At 36.3% G+C, this 22,018-nt stretch overlaps 8 protein-coding genes across 8 annotated transcripts; 5 read left to right on the top strand and 3 right to left on the bottom strand.

The window, feature by feature from the left end:
• Positions 1–198: 198 nt before the first annotated feature.
• On the top strand, positions 199–870 carry B0P05DRAFT_445945 (40S ribosomal protein Sa; the record flags this gene model as incomplete). The annotated part of the gene is made up of 1 exon (XM_051573809.1): positions 199–870. A coding segment is annotated over one exon (672 nt), but the record flags the coding sequence as incomplete, so codon positions are not given.
• Positions 871–1,112: 242 nt separating this feature from the next.
• B0P05DRAFT_536762 (transcription initiation factor TFIID complex 60 kDa subunit) lies at positions 1,113–3,034 on the bottom strand. The gene is made up of 7 exons (XM_051577623.1): positions 2,759–3,034; positions 2,612–2,707; positions 2,480–2,566; positions 2,224–2,437; positions 1,821–2,170; positions 1,392–1,772; positions 1,113–1,349 (listed from the first exon to the last, which is right to left on the bottom strand). The coding sequence occupies exons 1-7, from the start codon at positions 2,786–2,788 to the stop codon at positions 1,155–1,157; spliced, it is 1,353 nt and encodes a 450-aa protein (XP_051436079.1). The 5' UTR covers positions 2,789–3,034; the 3' UTR covers positions 1,113–1,154.
• A 1,106-nt stretch (positions 3,035–4,140) lies between these two features.
• B0P05DRAFT_536761 (uncharacterized protein) lies at positions 4,141–4,725 on the bottom strand. Its single transcript, XM_051577622.1, has one exon. It carries the CDS (start codon positions 4,547–4,549, stop codon positions 4,355–4,357), a length of 195 nt encoding a protein of 64 aa, XP_051436078.1. The 5' UTR covers positions 4,550–4,725; the 3' UTR covers positions 4,141–4,354.
• Positions 4,726–7,580: 2,855 nt separating this feature from the next.
• On the top strand, positions 7,581–7,965 carry B0P05DRAFT_536756 (uncharacterized protein). The gene has a single exon (XM_051577621.1). The coding sequence runs from the start codon at positions 7,630–7,632 to the stop codon at positions 7,912–7,914; it is 285 nt and encodes a 94-aa protein (XP_051436077.1). The 5' UTR covers positions 7,581–7,629; the 3' UTR covers positions 7,915–7,965.
• Positions 7,966–10,592: 2,627 nt separating this feature from the next.
• Positions 10,593–12,987, top strand: B0P05DRAFT_488886 (hsp71-like protein). The gene is made up of 3 exons (XM_051575293.1): positions 10,593–10,759; positions 10,824–11,107; positions 11,163–12,987. Exons 2-3 carry the CDS (start codon positions 10,934–10,936, stop codon positions 12,897–12,899), a joined length of 1,911 nt encoding a protein of 636 aa, XP_051436076.1. The 5' UTR covers positions 10,593–10,759; positions 10,824–10,933; the 3' UTR covers positions 12,900–12,987.
• An 88-nt stretch (positions 12,988–13,075) lies between these two features.
• On the top strand, positions 13,076–14,069 carry B0P05DRAFT_536748 (casein kinase II regulatory subunit-domain-containing protein). The gene is made up of 3 exons (XM_051577620.1): positions 13,076–13,146; positions 13,190–13,759; positions 13,818–14,069. The coding sequence occupies exons 1-3, from the start codon at positions 13,113–13,115 to the stop codon at positions 14,018–14,020; spliced, it is 807 nt and encodes a 268-aa protein (XP_051436075.1). The 5' UTR covers positions 13,076–13,112; the 3' UTR covers positions 14,021–14,069.
• A 204-nt stretch (positions 14,070–14,273) lies between these two features.
• On the top strand, positions 14,274–14,684 carry B0P05DRAFT_586019 (uncharacterized protein; the record flags this gene model as incomplete). Its single annotated transcript, XM_051582481.1, has 1 exon — positions 14,274–14,684. The coding sequence occupies one exon, from the start codon at positions 14,274–14,276 to the stop codon at positions 14,682–14,684; it is 411 nt and encodes a 136-aa protein (XP_051436074.1).
• A 606-nt stretch (positions 14,685–15,290) lies between these two features.
• On the bottom strand, positions 15,291–21,462 carry B0P05DRAFT_570620 (CCR4-Not complex component, Not1-domain-containing protein; the record flags this gene model as incomplete). The annotated part of the gene is made up of 7 exons (XM_051581323.1): positions 15,291–15,309; positions 15,364–16,229; positions 16,284–20,088; positions 20,135–20,400; positions 20,449–20,646; positions 20,709–21,167; positions 21,208–21,462. 7 exons carry the CDS (start codon positions 21,460–21,462, stop codon positions 15,291–15,293), a joined length of 5,868 nt encoding a protein of 1,955 aa, XP_051436073.1.
• Between the last annotated feature and the right edge of the window lie 556 nt (positions 21,463–22,018).

Here is a 22,018-nt window from a genome sequence, read left to right as displayed (position 1 = left end):
ATTAAACGATTTGATCCACCAAGAATTTTCGCTATACGACCAGAACATACGCGTGTGATGTATTGAATGTGTTTATAAGTCTCATTCTTGTTTTTTTTATATATATTGTTCTTCTTTACTTTTTCTTATACTATGGTTAAGCTTCCTTCGAGTAATATGATGTATTGGAATAAGGATAGAATAACCTTTTATGATATAGTTCTTGAGCCTACAGAAGAAGACATCAGATTGTTGTTAGCAGCTAGTTGTCATTTGGGTACTCAAAATGTAGATTCTAAAATGAAGTCCTATATCTTTACTCGTCGCCCAGATGGTATACATTTGATCAATATTGCCAAAACATGGGAGAAACTTGTATTGGCAGCTCGCATGTTGGTCACAGTTAAAAATCCTCAAGACATTTACATTATTTCTTCTGGTGTCAAGGGATTTCGCCCTGCTGCTAAACTTGCGCATTATGTTGGTGCCAAATCAAACCAAGGTCGTTTTGTGCCTGGTACATTGACAAATTCATTGCAAGAGCCTCTTGTCTTGGTCTGTCTAGATCCTTTCATTGATTTCCAAGCTATCAAAGAAAGTAGTTATTGCAATGTACCTGTCATTGCTTTCTGTAACTCTCATTCTTCTCTCAGGTTTGTGGATATGGCTATTCCTTGTAACAATATAGGTACTTATTCTATTGGTGTCATGGCTTGGTTACTGGCACGTACAATACTTCGTTTGCGTGGCCAATTGAGCTATACAGAACCATGGAGTGTGATTCCTGATATGTTCTTTTATTCTGAACAAGTTGTTGATGAAGAAGAAGTACAAGAGCAGACTCGCTTTGATAGTCAGGGAAACTGGGCTGCTGAGCAAGACTGGAGTACTGAACCAAACTGGACTGATGATAATAATAATAACAATAATAATAATACTCAGCAGCAGCAGCAGCTTTCTGGTTGGGATCAAGACACTACCAATGCCTATCCTTATCAAAGCCAGTTGATGGACAATAACGGCAAAAGTAGTTGGGAGCAACAACAAGTAGCTCAAGCCCCAGTTACTCTTAATGAACATGCCATGGACTGGGCAGAAGATGCACCCGAACAAGAACCAGAGGGTTGGGGTTCTCCTGCACAAGTTCAACCTTATGCTTGGTAAAATATGACTCTTTATTGTTGTGCTAGCTCAATCAAACTTTTAATATGTGTTTTTCTGTGCTCTTTTTCCAAATATGCTTCACCAATAAGAGCCCCAATAAAATCCAATAACTGCTGCTTCTCTTGTTCAGAATAAGTTGAGTCTTGATCCATATCAGAGCCAGTAGACACTGGATTGTCTTGCTTTGAAATATGATCCAAGACGGCCTACATCTGATTAGCCATGGTGTCTTATGGAGCCAAACTTACCAAAAGAGCTTCTTTGCATTTGATGGCTTCTTGTACTCGAGCTGGATTTGAGCTATGAAGTGAATGGTTTAAGCAGTTTTCTGAATAAAACTTGATATTAGGAGCCACAAGCACACGAGTTACTTCAGGACCAATCTTATCCAACCCAATAATAGCACCATATTGTGTTGTTAAAGGACGGACAGGGTCTAAAAAGGCACGCAATAATGTCTTTGTGATACGGGGTTGTAATGTATGATATGCCTTTCCGTAGCGATGACAGATAGTAGCAATAAGAGAAGCAGCTCGTTGACGTGTTGACCAATGGTTTTGTTGTTGAGGATTCTCACAAATGACACGGCCTACCATACAAGAAAGAATAGGTGGTATCAATTGATGTAGCTGTACAGAAAATTAGTTTCAAGTGCTTCCTATTTTGCATAGACTTACATAGGGCTCCACAAACAAATGCTTATTGTTCAGTAAAGAATGCGACATGGACAACATGGCTTCAAGCACATCCAGATTCTTGTGGTTTTGAGTGACCTTTTTATGAATATGTTGAACAAAGTAGGGCAAAAGTTGATGAAGACCAGGATCCAATCTCAAACTTTCAAATGCTTGTGATTGTAATCGATCGTCTTCACTCAATACAGCCTCTGTTATACGTTCAAAGTACATTTGAAGCTCTTTAGACAAAACGTGCTTGACAAGTGGCTTCACATTGACTTGGTCTGTTGTGATGCCATTGGAACTGACATGACTCTTTGTACGCTTCGATAGTAATTCTGCTTTAGCATCTAGTAATGAATTCAATGAGTCAATAGGGGATTACGGTTGTGAGATATCCTACCACTGGGTGTAGGGTTTTGTGGAATAGCAGGTTGAACGCCTTCAATAGCAAGCCAATGAGCAGTAAATGTAACATCCAAAGGGATTTTGGGAAGTGGTTTATTCAAGACTGTATCAAAATCAACTTCTTCATCATCATCAAAATACAAATCGTTCGAGTTGAGAGTTGTCTTTCTAAACTTGGGTGTTTCTCCACATGCGTATCCATACAAAGGCTGAGCTTAGGTTTAGCTTGTGTTGACATGACAAGATCTTACCTCTACATTCTTGACTCGAAGGGCTGCATTCACATCGTCCACAGAGAGCCTTGTTCTCTTGGAATGACGCATGAATTTTGCTGCTTCCTATATAGTTTGTTTAGTAGGATGTCTATCAATATTGTTATTTACTTGAATAAGCTCATGCACTCTGTATTCCACATCTTGTGCTAATGCTGTTGCTACTTCGTCTTTGAGGTTGGTAATGCCAAGCGATTCACCAATATTCTAATCAAATAAAGATCAAAACACGCGTTTCTATGCTATCTTCTATCGTACTTTAATGGTTTCCTTTGGAAAAACGCTCATAGTATATGTATCGCGTCCTGTAAGTAAAGGGAAAGAAAGAAACCAAAAGAGAAAGTCACGTTGCAGTGTTAAAATTCGATGCGCTTAAAAACGCGCGCTGCATTTTTTTTTTTTGAATTGTAGTGTCAACTCAAGCATTCAATTTTTTCTATGGGCATGATGCGCTTAATCGAAACTTTCATTAAGAGCAACTTGAATAGTAGAAAAATTCCATTGAATTAAATAGTAAACATTATTGGTATTTTTATCCCTTTCATAAAAAAAAAAAAAAAAAAAAAAAAAAAAAAGAGGGAGGAGGAGAGATTTTGGTGTGCATCCTTCTTTCTTTCTGTTTACTTGTTCGAAAGTTTTCCACTGGATTACTTAATTTTGCACAAACCTATTTTGGTCCCGGTACTCTTGCCTCCTTTTTCACGTTTAAATGAGTGTGTCGAAACTGTGTATGTTTTGTTTCATACTTTTCCATACCATTGGAACATGGCCTCCCAAAAATAAAAACAAACATGCACAAAGAAGACTATGTTGCCGTCATATAGACGATTGAATGCGTTCCGAGCCATATGTCTATAAGAACAAATTGTGTGAATTGAGCACAGTTGATACGTTGAATCTGAGACTATTTCCACATGCGATTTCAAAAGAAACCATAGCGTCTATTTCGAAAAGAAAAAAAAGATAACCCCACATTTCGTCATCGTAGAACTATTAAGGTTTGAAGTGTGCCTCGCACACTTGTTTTTGTTTTAACAGTGAAAAAGCAATAAGACTCGATAAGGGAATCCAAACAAATTGGTGCTTGCCATGTGCGTTACACAATGGCGTAAAAAACGATAATTACCAACCAATTCTTTGACAGTTTATTCTAATCAAACAAACAAAAAAAACACAACATTTAATTCAGAGATGAGCCTTGGGCCTTGATGAATACAATTGCATCTCATTTCAATTGCGTTTGTATACATTGTTCCATAATTAGGTAGAGCAATTTACTTTTATAATAAAGTCTGGATATAAAAATTCTGGATATGAAAATAAAGTTGACACTGTCATACACACATGAATTTGCGCTTCGGAAACAACAGCTATCCATATCATCGTCACCACCTTCATTTATTCGTGTGGCTTTTGAACACAAGATGTCAATTTCAATTGAATTGCGTTCCATTTATGTATTGCGCAACCCTATTTTGCGCTTGTCAAATCTAGATGCAAGCGTACATGATACAAAAAAGGCATTATTTTTTGACAGATGGAATTCTTCTCAATTTCGTTGCAAGAAATTTGACTTATGTACTACCAGTGTAAATCGATCCTGATCTCTCTTTTTGAAAATTTGTACGTAACACGCTAAATGCATGGTGACACTTATGAACATATCGAATTTTTTTTTTATTATTATCATTATTTGGGTATAGGGAAAAAAGAAGAAGAAGGGTCTTGAGTAGCTGTAGAAAAAGGAGTGTTGTGTATAGATCAACTATCAATAAAAAAAATAAGCATACAGTGTTGAATACAACAATTGTTTATAATGTAAATGTAAATGTATATATATATTTATAATATGATTCATGTGTATATGAAGAAAGAGAAGAAGAAAAAAGATGTAAAGAATGACTTTTTAGATATATGTGTATATAAAACTATGTATAGCATAAAAGAGACAAAAGATATATAGAAAATGGACAGATTTGTTTTGCAATATGTATGTACATATAAGAATGACCCAAAAGATAATAGTATTAAGCTGGAAAAAGAAAGCATCAACTAAACAGAAAGAATACAGAAACAGAGACTCCAATCAGCGTTTTACTGGAGCAGGATAAGGTCTTGGGAGAGCAGGCTTGGTTGGTCTATCTGGTGGCATTTTTGTTGTTAATGTTGTTGTTGCAGTGAATAAAAAAGAAGATCTTCAAGAAGAGAAGTAAAAAATAAGAACTACACAAGAATCTGTCGAACTTTTATATGTTTTTTCTTTTACCAGTTACACAAGCTTTTAGAAGATGCAAAGTTGATGTTTCGTGCGACATTCAAAATGATAACAAATAAACAAATACATCCCACCTACTTGGATCGACCTCTCTATCTTCCCCCCTTTCCCTCGTTCTTTTTAAAAACAAAAACAATTGTTTTGTGTTTCGGTTCTCTTTTTGTATCATAAATTTGGCATTAAAAAAAACCGTTTTAAGTTTAAGTTTGTATTAATTTGACCTTTTTTGACCATGAACCATAGGCTGACAAAAAGCTTATTGTTATCATTATTTATTGTTCGAGTATCGCTTAGGTCTTTAGGATCAAACAAAATTTTTGTTAAATGACGATGTATGCACACGCTATATTTAAATGAAAATAAGCCTATAGGAAAACAAATCAACGTTTCAAGAGAAAAGAAAAAGTGAAACGATTGTACTACACACAACATGAAAACGTTTCTTTCATGTAATGCAAGTTGTTGATTTTGCTTGTCAAAGAAACGCCCTTTTCCCTTTTATTTCTAAACTACCTAAACGCCATTTATTACTTGTACAATCTCGAGAAAATTTTGTTTTTTTTTCTTTTTGTTTTCTACATACATGATAAAGCGATTGTTTCGGAATAAAGAATAGAGTATGGTAATTTCTCTTTAAGTAAAAGAGCGGGAAACAGGTTTCTAAATGATGATTTTCATTGTTGTTTGTCGACGTGCTACATTCAATTTATCCTAATTTTAACCAAATAAATTCGTTCGCTGTGTCTAATCCGATTCAAATAAACAAATGTGTGACATTTTTTAAGGTTGAGTTCCGAAATCCTTCACAGCATAGAATTTAACTGTGTGTGGTATGTGTGAGACTAAGATTCACAATGTTATTTCTCTCTATGCTTTTTCTTTTCTTGTACGTGATTTATTTTTCTGACTCTAATACAAGATAAAAAAGAAAGAATGGTATCCAAATCCCTTGACTCGACTTGAAACCCGGCCTTTTAGAATAATGATGTGTATCTATTATTTTTTTCGATATTCTAAGAATACGTAAACAAACAAAGAAAAAGAAAATCGCACTTAGAGGTTGAAAGGTGTTGTGGCAGAGTTTATTGGATTTCGTTTATCCTTTTTTTTTCTTCTTTTCTCAAACAAAGGGTGGGAATAAAAACGACTTAATCTTAAGCTTTTCTTTTTATCCAGAACAGCAGATTTCATTTGGTTCAGGACATGCAAATAGGGAGATGTTTCAAAGTCGATCTTTACATGTACATTGCCTAATACCTTGTTTCATGGTACATCTAAATGACGGAACCATATGCCACTCACTCCGAGCATGTGGCTATATCAAAGAAATATGCATTATCGAGCTTACAAAGTTGGTAGTCATTCTCGATATAATTGGAATAGTTTGTTGAGGTACAAAAGGGATTCTTTAGTGCCAGTACTTGGACTAACTATAGTACTAAGTTTTTGACCGACATAATTAAGTCTGAAGCTAACACGGGTACGAATAGACAACTCATCTCTATCTTTTGATAAGCATAAGATTGTTTATGTTTTTAGAATTGAGGCTATTTTTATAGAAAAGCTTTGTTTTTGTTTTGTTTGAAGCTATACTGAATCACAATTAAGATTGAAAAGATGTGCTTATGTACAATCGGGAGAAAGGAAACGAGTCAAGAAACGTATGCTATTAACAACTAAAGTGTTTAGTCAAAATGGATGTGTTTTTATTCGTCAAATCGTCTACTCAATCGATATGTAATGACAACCAGGATAGAGGAGGGAAGGAAGGGAAAGGCATTGTTAACGATATCATATCAATGGGAAGGCCAAAGACCTTGTAGTGTGCTAGCGCAGATGTGTTTACATAACGTTGAGCCGTTTCTTTTCTTTTAAAAATGCACAATGTCTATATTTCAACTTTTTACATTAATAATCAAAATCAAAGAAAAGAGGAGATGAGTCTCTACGTGGTTTAGGTCGTAAAGTTTATTGGATATCAGTCGTAAAGATGTAGCTTCTTTTAGACTAAGGGCAATCAAAGCCAAGAATAAAAACTTTTTGAAACAATCTTGATTCGCTACTTTTCACTTGATTTTAGTTTGATTTTAAGAGGATTACCAATTAATATAGTTGTTCTTTTTTCTAGAAGCTAAAGCATCTAGAATCAAAAACTAAGAGATATTCGCATCCAACTAGCTTTCATACCGAGGACCCGGGTTCTTTTTTTATCTTTTCATGAAACTCTCTCTCTCTCTCGGCTAAATAAATTTTATATGTAATACCATGTATAATCAATATTTAATAGCACCTTGAGATACATTATCTGTTTTAGTATCTCAAACGTGGTTCGATTTCTATAACAAATGTCTTTTTAAGCTTAATTGAATGTGCTGGACCCTTGAGACTGTACAACTTCAAATCGGCCAATTTTTTCTTTTTTGAGAGGTATAATTTTTTTTAGTTAATTATACCCATAAAAATCAAAAATACCTCCCAATAAATATAAAGAATACATATACAATCTGTTTCTCTCTACTTAAACTACTGTTCATCAAGAACACTACTACACTCGTTTTTCCTTCTCTGTTGAATGCATGTGCTATATAACAGTTTAACGACCGATTGTTTTGTAGGCTGAGTCGATATAAGCTCAGAACGAATGTTCAGAAGGACCTGCATCCTCTAGTTAGATTTCAGTGCACTGTCGTACATGGTTCTCTTTTTAATTGGTGGGGTATTAGAATTTTTTTAAGGAACCACATGTGAAGTGTAATATATAAATACAAGTATGTTTTCTCTTTCTTGATTCTCTCTCGGTTTCTTTCTTCCTTTTGGCTCTCTTTCTTCCCCTTCTCTATGCAAACTTAGTTCAATGTCCAGCCAATATCTTCCATCGTCACTTCCTATAAATCAATTTAAGAATACAAATGTAAATAATAATTCACCGCCCTGGATAACACAGTATAGTGAAGAAGAGACAACAACTGATGATGACTACGATAATGATGATACCGACGATAGTGAAGAATCTGCTGTGTGTGGGTGTGGAAAACCTTTGACAAGTGGATGGTATTGTGCTGACTGTAGAACAAATTGCTCAAAGTGTCACCGTGCGCTCGCTCCTGAAGAAACATGTGATCGTTGTTCAACCTCATAGCATTTATGCAATTATTTATTTATTCATATATATATATATATATATATATATCCAAGTGTACCATATTCTTTTTTTTTTTTTTACAATAAATAACCTATTGATCTGAACATAAAATGCAAGTGAAGATACAAAAGTAACTTTATTTGACATACATGTAATACAGTCTCTTATTAATGTATCGACAGGTTATCAAGCCATGATTAATGGTTTAACCGAGTCTTGATTTTTTTTTTGTCCGCATGCTAGATGATTTGATACCATGAAATAAAACAGAGGGGAGATAAAAATAAAAAGTAAGACATTATTAAATCATGATATGGCCTTGAATGGCCTTTTGAGCTCAAGTTACACAGCCATTGTACATTTTATAAACTACTCATTAACAATTATGTTGATTAAAAGAAAGTACTGAGATGAAATGCAAAGTCTAAAGCTTATAAAGTAATATTCAACATTTCTGGTCTTAATAAAGATACTTTATGCATGTGTATGCATGCAGTGCTTAATAGTTTGCATGCCATTACCTGAAATATTACCCTGGGAAAAAAGGAGATAAGAATATTGCTATAATTGTCCATCTTTGTTTCTCTTTTTTATATGAATTAGATCAAGCGAATATCTTAGTGTTAGTGCCTTATCAAGATTTGTATGTAAGAAGAAAAAAGAAGCATTGCTTCCCAATCAGGTGTATTCAAAACTTTATTATTGGCATCTCGAAAACGATTTTTCTTGCTCTGAAGACTAAAAAAGGTAAAATAGTAACATTAATAAAGAGATGGCATTTCTTTTTTGGAAACCTAGATGAGATGAAAGACGCCTGCTCTTCTACTATAAAATGAATAGTACTAATTAAATTGCTACATTATTTTGCTTTAGTTTCATTAGATAAACCAGCCGTTTTTATCTCACTTTATGTTTTGTAACTTGCATTTATTATTTATTCAAGTAGTACTAGGCGCGCAATTAGCAGAAAAATGTATTTGAAAGCTTACACAAAGATTAATTTTGCTTTCAGTCAGAAACATGAATTGACTCTTCCAAGCCTGCTTTTACTTGAATTTCAAAGGAAGGGGTTCATCTGCTGAATATAGTTCCTGCTAAAAAAAAGTTTTTCATTTCAAGTAGATGGAATTTTGTCTATTGTTTTTATGATTGTGCATTTGCAGAGAGTAAAATTTTATCAATATTGGTATGCTAGATATCAGAAAATAATGCTAGTGCCTTTAATGAGGATAAAAAAAAACAGAAGGAAACTCTTGTCAGTGTACAAATAAGGGTCAAAAATATTTACTGATCCTGTTAGCGGAGATGGAGATGTAGTGTCATCGATATTTCTTACTGATGCCAAGTACATCTGTTTTTTTCAAAGGCCTCTCTTTCTTTTTCTGAGGCTTCTACAAATCCAATGATACAAAAAACAAATAAGCAAAAGATCTGCGTGAGTTTTTTTATTACCTGTCATCCATAATATTTAAGGAGAACATTTCACTTTAAGAAATGACGAATGTATTGAGTGTGAAAAAAAGGTCTTAGGAAGCCAAGTTTTTCTATCTCATTCAATGATGTTCTTCTTTGATATCAATTTTTTTGTGCAATAAACAACAGCAAAATGTGGTCAACTGACAAAATACTTTTGATAAGACACTTTTCCTTCTTTTGCTTTTCTCTTTGTTTCCTCAATTCTCTTTATTCTTCACAAAATGCTTCTTATTAACACTCTTACAAACACAGTATACTTACACAAGAAGAATTGCTTTTTGGAATGAACATTAGAGTAGACGGAGCATTTCCCTTAGCAGACAATCAAATGATGAATTTATTAATGCTAGATGCTGCATCGACTGAATTTCAAAGAGTCCTCTTAGTATACATCCACTTGTATCTGTTGATATTCAAAACTAAGCAGACAAAAAGCTCTTTGTATATGCCATGCAATATATCACGCTAATATTCGAAAGGCACAGCTAACTGCTAATATTACCTATTATTGGAGTTCAAATTGTAACTGCATCGTTGATGTCTATGACTCAATTAAATAGTGAGCTTTGCTTTTCAAGGAGTATCAACTGATTCTTCTCAACTTACTTTCAATCACACTTCAAAAAAAAAATTTCAATGGTAGTTTCTTTTGTTAAAAGTTAATTGGATTAATATATACGTCTTTTTCACGTCATATGCTTGTTATAACCTTCCAATATTCTCTAAAACCTTATTGGGAAAAACGATCAACATTCAACATCAATTAAATAAATCTCAAAGTTAGTATTTTTATATCTTTGACATATGTTATCACGTTGTTATGTACTCAATGGTTGCAAGGAATAATGTGGCAGTTTATTTGCTACATCAACTATGTTTCTGTTGGAACTTTATGCATTTAACTAGTTCTCCATGTTCAATTATCCAAAGCAATGAACCACAGGCTTCTGTGTCTTCTCTCTACCATATAATGAGAGTACATACAGTGTCTATTGCAACACAAGGAAACGTTCTTTTGATAACATAAATATCCTTCTGATATAAAGACAGTAGATTAAAGTTGATGCCAAAAAGTATACTGCATGGAGAGTGACAAAGAAGGAAATTAGAAACAAATTCCGTTTATTTTTCTATTTGGAAAAATTAAGACTCTCTTGGATATTACAGAAGCAGTATTAGCAGTACTAACATCTCTCTCTCTCTCTCTCTCTCTCTCTCTCTCTCTCTCTCTCTCTCTCTCTCTCTCTCTCTCTCTCTCTCTCTCTCTCTCTTCTATAGGCATATAAAAAATAAAGTTATAGAAAGACTCTTTCAAGAATAGCAAGGTCCATATAGATAAGAACAAAAAGAGCAAATACTAGAATATGTAGGTATTTTCTGGAATTTTTCAAAAATTGACGGCGATTAAACTGTTTTATCGGGCATTCAAGAAATCTCTAGAAAATTCATGCAGTTGAGGAACTCGAGAATATAAAAGTGAGCTGATTATTCACTCTTGGCCTCCTTGTAATTTTATTCTCATCAAGAAAAAAAAACAGAAATGACTACTGCTATTGGTATTGACTTAGGCACTACCTATTCCTGCGTTGGTGTATGGCAAAATGATCGAGTTGAAATTATTGCAAACGATCAAGGAAACCGTACAACCCCTTCCTATGTTGCTTTCACTGATACTGAGCGTCTTGTTGGTGATGCCGCAAAGAATCAAGTAGCTGTAAGTATATGATAAACTCAATTATAAGCCATTTACTGATACGTCTTTTTTTTAGATGAATCCTCACAACACAGTCTTTGATGCCAAGCGTATGATTGGTCGTCGTTTTGATGATCATGAAGTTCAAGCAGATATGAAGCATTGGCCATTCAAGGTTGTCAAAAAAGATACAAAGCCCTACGCTCATGTTGAATACAAAGGCGAGACCAAGGATTTCTCTCCTGAAGAAATCTCTGCTATGATTCTGGGTAAAATGAAAGAAATCGCTGAAGCCTACCTTGGCAAGAAGGTCGACTCTGCTGTTATCACAGTACCTGCATACTTTAATGACTCTCAACGTCAAGCTACTAAAGATGCTGGTACTATTGCTGGTTTAAATGTGCTTCGTATCATCAACGAACCTACAGCGGCTGCTATTGCTTATGGCCTGGACAAGAAATCCAAGGGTGAAACCAATGTATTGATTTATGACTTGGGTGGTGGTACTTTTGATGTTTCCCTCTTGACTATCGACGATGGTATTTTCGAAGTCAAGGCTACTGCTGGTGATACTCACTTGGGTGGTGAAGACTTTGATAACCGCCTTGTTGACCACTTTGTCCAAGAATTCAAACGCAAGTTCAAGAAGGATATCACTAGTAACGCTCGTGCTGTTCGTCGTCTCCGTACTGCTTGTGAACGCACTAAGCGTACCTTGTCTTCTGCTACTCAGACTACCATTGAGATCGATTCCCTCTTTGAGGGTATTGACTTCTACACTTCCTTGACTCGCGCTCGTTTTGAAGAACTTTGTCAAGACCTTTTCCGAAAGACAATGGAACCTGTTGAACATGTACTCCGAGACGCTAAAATCGATAAGAGTTCTGTTCATGAAATCGTCCTTGTTGGTGGCTCTACTCGTATTCCAAAGATTCAAAAGTTAGTCTCTGACTTCTTTAATGGTAAAGAGCCTTGCAAGTCCATCAACCCTGATGAAGCTGTTGCCTACGGTGCCGCTGTGCAAGCTGCTATTTTGACTGGCGTTACATCTGAAAAGACAGAATCTCTCTTACTTTTGGATGTTGCACCTCTTTCCCTTGGTATTGAAACCGCAGGTGGTGTCATGACTCCTCTTATCAAACGTAACACAACTGTACCTACCAAGAAGGCCGAGATCTTCTCTACATATGCTGATAATCAACCTGGTGTTTTGATTCAAGTCTTTGAAGGTGAGCGTGCTCGTACCAAGGATAATAACCTTCTTGGTAAGTTTGAATTGAGTGGCATTCCTCCTGCTCCTCGTGGCGTGCCTCAAATCGAAGTTACGTTCGACGTTGACGCCAATGGTATTCTGAACGTCTCTGCTGTTGACAAGACAACAGGTAAAACCAACAAGATCACTATCACGAATGATAAGGGTCGTCTTTCCAAAGAAGAAATTGAGCGTATGGTTAATGATGCTGAAAAATACAGAGCTGAAGATGAGGCTGCTGCTGCTCGTATCCAAGCCAAGAATGGTCTCGAATCTTACGCCTATAATCTCCGAAATACTCTTCAAGAAGAAAACGTTAAGAGCAAGCTTGATGCTTCAGATGTAGAAAAATTGCAAAAGGCTGTCAAGGAAAAGATCGACTGGTTAGACAACTCTCAAGAAGCTTCCAAAGAAGAATACGAGTCTCATCAAAAGGAGTTGGAAACTATTGCTAACCCAATCATGATGAAGATGTATGGTGGTACTAATCCTGGAGGACCTGGCAGCTTCCCTACTGGTAGTTCTGATCATACTGGCCCTACTGTCGAAGAGGTTGACTGAATAGCATAACGCATTCTTTTTATATCGCATTTGTAAATTTTCATGTTACCCATTTAATAAATAATAGCATTATGAAACTTTATGCAAGGAATTCAGGCTTTATTTAGAATGTCAAAAATCATGCATTTTAAAGCGAAAATTTTTTTATTCAGAAGCCGAATCTTCAAGTTGATAAACTTATTTTTTCTTTTCTTTTCATCTTTCTCGTTGTTAATGAATAACACTACTGAAGAAGAGAACTTTTATGGTAGTAAGGATAAAATGAAGAGTTTATGTTTATGTAAAAATAGATTCCAGTCAAGATGATTCACACTCTTCATCAGGAAGTTCATTGCAACCTTGGATCAGCTGGTTTTGTTCGCTGACAGGACATGAATATTACTTAGAAGTTCCTGAAGATTTCATTGACGATGAATTCAATTTGACAGGTTTATCGTCCATTGTTCCATTTTATACACAAGCTTTAGAATTGATTTTGGATATGGAAAGTGGTGAATTATTTGATGATGAAGACGAAGGCGACGAGGAAGACAAAGAGGATGAAGATGACTTTTGGAATGAAAAAGACAAAACACCTAAGAAATTAAAAGCACCAGATCAAAGCATTATTGAACATCACGCGTTTATGCTGTATGGATTAATTCATCAACGTTATCTAATGACCCGAGAAGGACAAAAAATAATGGCTGAGCGATATGCAAATGCTCAATTTGGTGTATGCCCAAGATACTATTGTTATCAATCCCCAGTGTTGCCTGTTGGACAGTATGATGAACCTAATCGTGAAAGCGTATATTTGTATTGCCCTCAATGTCTTGATATTTATAGGCCACCTATTTCAAACAATAAATGTATTGACGGTAAGTCTTGCTTTATTGAAATAAATATTATGCTGATAGTTATTCCTAAAAAAAAAAGGTGCCCATTTTGGTACAACTTATGCCCACTTGTTATTCCTCACTAACCCAGAATTGGTTCCCACCACAAATCCTCCTGTGTATGAAGCGCGTATATATGGATTTAAAGTAAGCCCCAAGTCTAAAACAGGCCCTCGAAATCAATGGTTAAGATTAAAGCCTCCAAGAGAGACAGAAGAAGAGGAAGAAGAAGAAGATTTTTGAATTGTAAATAAATGAGTTTTTATTTTTTGTTTTTGCAGATCATTACTCCCTTCTCCATATTAATTAAAAACAAAAACACAAAAAATCATTTATTTCCTTCTTCTCTCTTTTTCTTTCTCACTTTATGAATTTAACCGAGACAGACCAACATCAGCAAATTTCACCTTTTGCCATTGGCATAATTGTTGTATCGATAGTTGCAGGAATTGTACTTATCGGTGTATCATTTTTACTTGTCCGACGAATAAACAACATGAAGAACATTTTCAACATATTTTCCAACAAAAAGTCAAATATACCAGTTACGTCTTCCCTTGATAATCAAGAAGTGTTTTCTACTATACTTGAATACCCACCGCCTGTTACAATCGCATCCACAGCAAATTCAAGTAAAAGATTGTTGCTTGAACAATCACTTGCTGAACAACAAAATAAAATTGATCCTATCTCTATGTCTCTGGCAAGACAGAGCTTGGACGGAAGAATTTGTTATAAAAACAGTCCTTCAAAGACACCTGTCCCATATTGCAATAATTCTTCATTGTTCCTTGGTCATTTTGATAAGAACAATAGTAGTACAATTGTGATTGAAGAAGAAGAGGACAGTGACGAAGATAGAAAAATGATGCAAAGGCTGTCTGCATCTTCTTATCAAGTTTGGTGAGATATTTATATACAAAACAAGGTTTCAAGATCGGTATATAATGTACATATTGGCTTTCTCTAAACAAATTGCGCATCTGGCTTTATTGATTTTTTTTCTATTTTTTTCTTTGTACCAGAACTATATACTACACATACGCTGGCACAAGAAAAAAAAAGGACCACTAAATACTTTAGGTGTGATGTTGGCTTTGGCTTTTCTATTTTAAGAAGCGCTGTACTTGATCGAGGAAAACCTATCCAAGTTGTAAAATCCCTGTATGATGATAAATGTAATATCAAATCAAATATGTATATATCAGACACTATTTATTTTAGCATGTCATTAACTTTGTTCACTCCTTGCTTATGATTTTTTTTTCAAATAAAGTAATGTGTAAATTGTTGCTTAGACAAATATTTTTTTTTAGAAAACATTCCGCCCACACCATCAAATAATCACAAAGGAACGAGTTAGTCTAGAAAGTACGCAAGGAAAGAAAACGATAATAAGCAATTTTCTACTTTAGTGCATTACACATATTTATTCCAAAAGGAAAAAGAGCTTTTATAGTAATTAAAAAAAGATTTTGTACAGAAATTGACTAGAAGAATAGTATATACAACATTAAATTTGATTAATAGATCTATAGGTACAAAGATAATTGAGTATATGAATTTCAATGTTTTCGCCCTCTTACCTTGAAACACTTTCAAACAAACGTTCAATGTCAGTAGCACATCGAGTGAAAGAATGGTTCCAGAAACTATAGCGTGGATTCTTGATCAATTCAATAAAAGTGATCAAAAGACCCCATGGATGTGGACGATTTACAATCAAACGTTCCAAGAGAACACGCGTGATTTGCTCTTTGGTAAAGTCCTTGTTACTTTCGGCAAATAAGAACAAAATAACACAACTAAAGTAATGTGTATGGCTATTAGGGTATCGAAGCTGGTTAGCAATTGCATTCAAGAATACATATCGTCCTTCAGAATCGAGTTCATTCAAAAGATACTGGAATATTTCAATAGGTGCGCCTTGATTGACGGGCATGTTTTCATTGACACCTACAACACCAATATAGAATACAAGTGCATTGACAAGTGGCGTGTTGTATTTAGCCTTGTCTTGCATCAAGCGAGAAGGCAACTGCTTCAAGAACAACTCGGGTGCATGTGAGGACGTCAAAAAGGCATCAAGTTCTCGCTTGAGATTGCTCTTGAGTAGTACAGAGGTATAGTCGGACAAGATGTTGGGGGATTGGTTGATCTCAGGCAGTAAATCAATTTTGAGATTGGGCGTAAATGGGTCGGGAAGTCGCATGTTGCGAGGAAATGCGCTGAGGATAAGGTTGCGTAGTTGAATACAAGATGATGGAATCACATCGCAAAGACTGTAATGGTAATCACAGAGGAATTCAGGGAAATCATGAAGTAATACCAACAAGACTCTCAAAATGCCTCTGTAAAGTAAACGAGTTGTATCCTTGAGTTGATTGGTTTCCAAAAAAGGTCCGATGAACTTGAACAAACAAATCAACAAACGTTGAAAAGCAGGCCATCCCTATTCACAGTGATGAATAAAAGAAAGCATATATCTATATGAAGCATAATATACCTTTTGATTTTCAGCTAATAAAAGTTTTGGCATGAACAATCGGTGGGAGATCAACTGAAGCCAGGCAAAGGTCAATCCAGGGAACTGAGATGGTTGAAGCGTATTAAAAGTATTACTGATGGCTGTTAAAATAGGAATATAAATCGTCTGAATCTGTTGTTCTGCTGCGTGTAAATCGCTAAATAGACTTGTAAACAAACGCAAGAATGGACGTTGATTAAATTGTTGTTGACGGCGTTCATGGTGTTGAGCTGCAACCAAGACAATAATAGACAGTACTTTGTTGAACAATGTCACTCGAGCAATATCTTGAGCATCTGCAGCTGGTGTTCCAACTGGCGTAGAAGGCTGTTGTAACTTTAGAAGGCTGACTACCAACTTCGAAAAGGCATCAATAGGTTGATAAGCAAGTCCAGAGGGTTGTCCAGGCAATTGCTTGTACTTGATAGCATGCTCAATACTGGTTTCAATACAGATGCGATAAAATAAAGAAGACACGTCTTCCATCTTAAAAATGCCTTGCTGAGACAATTGGATGACAAATGCATTCAAAACCTTTTCAGATGATGTAGGATGGTTGTAGATTCTGACCCATTCACTAAACAAAATGCGGAGGTGCTCTCCAAGACCGTTGTCATCTTCTGTTGGTTGTAATCCTTCTTGTTGAACTTGAGGCATCAAGGGTGTAGACATACCTGATGAATTAGAAGTCAATCGTCTACGCATGTCATCCATCAACACCAACACACTCTCGGGAATGTTGCCTCTTAATCTGCTCAATGCTTCCAATGAAGCCATAAATTCTTGGCGGCTAGCTAAGGGTATTTCATCAAATAAGCATGAACGAATCAAACGAGCAGCAAAATCAATAGCACTCATACGACCACTGTCAATCAAGGTGGCTAATTCTTGATCTTGTTCAGGCAAATTAATCAAGTTGGCCTTAATTAAAGCTACTGTCACAGGCACATTGTATTTGCGTTCATCATCAGCATGTGTTAACCAGGAGGTGACGAGAGCACCTACATTAGGAGATACGTCGCATAGTCTTTCCAACAAGACAACATAGACTTCGCGACCTAATTGACTTTCACTCTTGTAAAGCAACTGAACTACTTTTTGAGCAAACATTCTGGCAGTTTCGGCCTTATCAAAGCTGGATACTGCCAATAAAGAGATTTGACGGATAATAGCAATAATGTCATGTTGCATTGGTAAAGCGCTGAAATTATGCACATTGGTCATACTGATTAGTTTTTCAAGTTCATTAATGCATTGAGCAAATCGTTCTAATAGTTGATGGGCGTTGGCTTGTTGTTGGAATTGTTGTTGTTGTTGTTGTTGAGCTGTATCAAAGTTGGGCAACATAACGTTGTTATTGTACCCATTTAAATGCAGCAAATCAGGACGACTACGCAAAAGTCGTTGTTGTTGGTCTAAAAGAGGGGGATCGATGACCTGACCAGCAGGTGGTGGAGCTAATGGAGGTGAAGTAGCAGGAACAGATCGAGGCATACGTACAAAGTCCTCATAGACACGCAGTTGATTAGGCTGAAGTCCATTAGGCTTAGGACGCAATGGTTCAGGCAATGTAGCAGGGTAGCGTGACAAGTTGAAAAAATCCATATCAAAGTAAGGTTGAGCATTACCACGCTGTTCTCGATGCTTTTTGCGGCTAGCATAGGCATTCATCAAGGCTTCATCTACTTCTATTGTCACCTTTTCCATCGCCGCTTGCTCTATGACCGCACAAACAAGATCAAGATTATCAGTCACTGTCAACATGGCTGCTTGTTCAGCAATGACTTCGCTTAGACCGTTTGTCATAAAGACCGCACGTAAATGATTAGCCATTGTAGTTCGAAGAGGATCTTTACATGTCACAAGGGCTAAACTCCCAGCTAAACTCTGAGCCATCAAATGAGCTGCCTTTCTGACTCTATTCTCGTCAGATTCCATTGAAAAGTCTTTAGTAACAAGTTCTCTGGTAGACACAGAAGCAATGGCTACAGAACGTTCAACAACAGGACCAATAATTTCACGGATTGATTGAGTGATCGCTTGAAGCACCCAGCGCTTAGAGTTGGGCTGAGTAGTATACATGACAATTTGAGGATTAAATGTCAAGTAAGGACCCAGATTAGGAATATTGATAGGCATAGCTTCTTCATCATTCGTGTTGGCCTCTACTGATGCAATCAAGTTGGTAATAGAAGGTCTTGCAGGTTGTCCAAAAGGAGAATGGGTCATGATCTCTTCTTCTGGTTTTGCAACAACAGCAGTTGTTGTTGGAAGGCGGTTCTTGGGTTGTCTGTTTTTCAAGACGATAGAAGGCTTGATATTACCGAGTTCTATTGAGAGACTCTTACACAATACTTCAATTTCAAACTTCAGGTTCAATTTGAGGTTTGCGTTTTGATAGAGTTCGACAAGCAATCTCAGGATGGCCATGACCCATGGATTAGGGGGAACAAATACTGTGTTTTTGGTACCCTGTTCTAACACTTTGCAAACAAAAGGAATGACAACAATCAGACGATTATGGTCATAGCCTTCCAAAAGCAACTCTTTGAACGCAATGTACTTTTGGACAATAGGCTTGTTTTGAGCCAATGTCATGCCACCAAGCCAAGCACCCAAGTTTTTCAACAAGGTGCGTTCTGTGGAAGAAGATACAGTGCTTTCAGAGTTGAGAAGTATCTTGATATTAGCGAATGTTTCACGAAGTACATGCTGGTATAACAATGAGCTATTGACAGATTTGAGTAGAAGCAAGTAAAGATCATGGTAGTTGGGCTCAATGCTAGCGCGCTTAACGACAAGATAGTTACTAAACCATTGATAGGCTGATTGCTTCAAGTTCTCTTTCAAATCGTTGCATTTCAATTCTAGGTTGTTGAGAGCGACATTATTGATAATAAACAATATCTTGTCTTGAATGGCTTCAGTGGGTGTTTCATAGACAATGCTTTCATCCACAGCAATTTCTGGTACATGCACAGCAGTAAAAATATCGGATAATGCCTTGACAATCTTTGAAGGATCGTTCAAGGTTGAATTGGAGAGATCAGGTAGTCCATTTTCATCTGGATGTTGCTGAGGCATTCTTCCTACATGTACTGAGAACTTGATCATATGGGCCAAGTCAGGGCTTGCTTGCTGAAGAGCAGGGATCTTTAAAAGATGAGCACAGTATTGAGGCCATTCAGGTAGTCGAGATTGGAACTGAGTGAGGGCTTGAATACCAAAATTAAACATTTTAGATCCAGGTGGGTTCTTGAGAGCATCCAAAACGCAACGTAATGCAATGCCCAGGGGGGCAAACGAAACCAGTTGCTTTTGCACCAATTGACCAAACAAGATACTGGTGATAGCCAGTTCTTTATCAGGATATTTAGGAAAGAAGTTGTATTCGTCAAACAAGTTGTGAATCATACAAGCAAAGACATCTTGTTCATGAGGATTGTTGGATTTACTGAATTGAATCAAACGTTCGACCATCTCGTCAATTGTGATTTCTCCACTATAGATACGTTCATAGTAAGAATTGGCCTCGTCTTCAATTTCTTGTTTAAAAGTAGCCTCTCCCTGAGTCGTTGTGGCTGGCAAGAAGACAGCGTTTGAAGCATTACTTGTTGCAATAGCATTTGTAATAAGAGTATTATTGGGATTTGCTGTTGTATTTGGTGTAGCAAGAATGAGTTCAGATGTTGCTACTGGTGGCTCTATTCCCAGTAGCTTCTGTGAGAGTTGAACATAAGTGGAATGAATATCTCTCAATAAGTCTTTTTCAGGAAGGCTAAGGCTATTATTGAGTAGGTTAGTTACCATATCTTGTATAATTAGCTTACTTGTCCAATGTCACTTTGACAAACACGTTGACAACATCCATAGACAATGGTACAGTGATGGGTGCATCATTTGAGTCTTGTCTTGCAAGCTCTGCTCTAACTTTGTTGCCCAGAAATTTCAAACATGCTTGAGAGAATACTTGTCCATGTTCAGTTATTTTATCTTGAAGCCATTTTTCAAGATTAAGGTATTCACGGCGAGTTGCCAACGCAGCTAAGTCTATAGTGAACAAAAAGGATGGGATATCAAGAATAACAGGAAGAATCTAACAAACATATGGGTTAAGTACTATATGTCATTCTGGCAAGACTACCTTTAATTCATGAACAAATGCTAAAATACGAGTCAATGAAGTAGGCTCTTTGCTGTACAGATCAACAATGCTCTTTTTGAATAATTCTGGCTTGACTTTATAGAACTTTGTCATGACCAATACACTGCTTGCACTGCCTACCAAATAAAAGTTGATGAGACGATTCAGCAGATCCTCATGCACTGAATTTGCCATTGGCTAAAATAATAGAGTGTTATTATCTATAAGCAAAACGTATCTCTCGACCCAAAAATACTTACATCAATCTGAAGCAATCCCATAAATAACAATTCAGGCGCTTTCTTGGTCAGAATCTTTTCCAATAGTACTTTGACGTCAACTGCAACAGACGTATCGGCAAGTTTGATGATGCGTTCAATCAAATCCAATGAGTTGAGCTGATCATTTAATAGCTGGGATGCCATAGAGCGAATGTGTGCACTCGACTGGTTAAAATCTTCTGCTTTGATAACTGTCTTTTTTGAGCATACAACAGAATTGACTGTATCGATAGGTGCAATGGCGATTTGATACAAGGCCGTGAGCTGACCTCGCAAGTTTTCCCATTCACCAAAGAAAACATGAGCAGGAAATGGATGATGTTCGTTAGGACACGCTTTCCAGGCTCTGATCAGTACGTCCAAGCCTTTTCCGTCAAACAAAAAAAAGTGTGGATAATCCAAGCTTTGATATACTTGTAGCCAGTTTAATTCGGGTACCTTTAAGAGAATCAGTAAGATGTTAAGCTATAAAACTTACTTTTTCCTTTATGACAGTGACAAAGTTTTCTACATTCCAAGTATCATTTGCGTTATCAGTGTTACCAACACCTGTCATATTGATATAGGTACGCGCCATACATCCCAATACCTGAGCTACATCTTTCTCGTCAATACTCGCTTGATTGGCAAGCAGTTCTCGCACAGAATTGACAGAGCTACAGCAATCATAACCAGCTTCTAAAATCAGCTTGAGAACCTTGCTTTCTGTTCCTTCATCTTTATATTCAGTCATAGCTTTACTAGTTCAAAAATGAAAAATTAAAAAAAAAGAATAGAAAAAAAAAATGGAGACCCGTCGAGTCGTTGCAAAAAAAAAAAAAAAAAAGTTACTCGCCTTCCTTTTTTGTACGCGTCGCCATGCCTGTGTTGTCTAGACAAAAAGAAGGAAAGAAAAAGGTAGTTTGATACTTGTTTCTTTACTGAAAAGAGAGAAGTAGCATTTGTGCAAGCAAGCAATGATTTTGGCTTAGCTAGGTACTGTTGCTATGAAATATCAAAGCTGAGATTCATTCATTACTAGGCGTTGCTATGCTTACGTAAAAGCTAACATCTCTTTTTATCTGGGATTCAAACACTGGAAACCTCATGTATTTCAAAAAAGGTAAGAGAGGGTAACATTGAATTGAATGTTTACTAGAGTCCTCATTGATACTACTGATTCTGATAGCGGAACATTAAAAAAAAAAGATTTGAAGCAAAAAATAAATACAGATTCGTACAAACAATGATGTCCCAAATGCGCCAAATTATTATATCTATTAAATGGGCTTTCTCTGCAAGCAAACGTT

The sequence above is a fragment of the Gilbertella persicaria genome, assembly GCF_025201335.1.
Source record: "Gilbertella persicaria strain CBS 190.32 chromosome Unknown B0P05scaffold_14, whole genome shotgun sequence".
NCBI classification, from domain to species: Eukaryota; Fungi; Mucoromycota; class Mucoromycetes; order Mucorales; family Choanephoraceae; genus Gilbertella; species Gilbertella persicaria.
The sequence above is the reverse complement of the archived record's forward strand: the minus strand, read 5'-3'. Positions and strand labels throughout refer to the sequence as shown.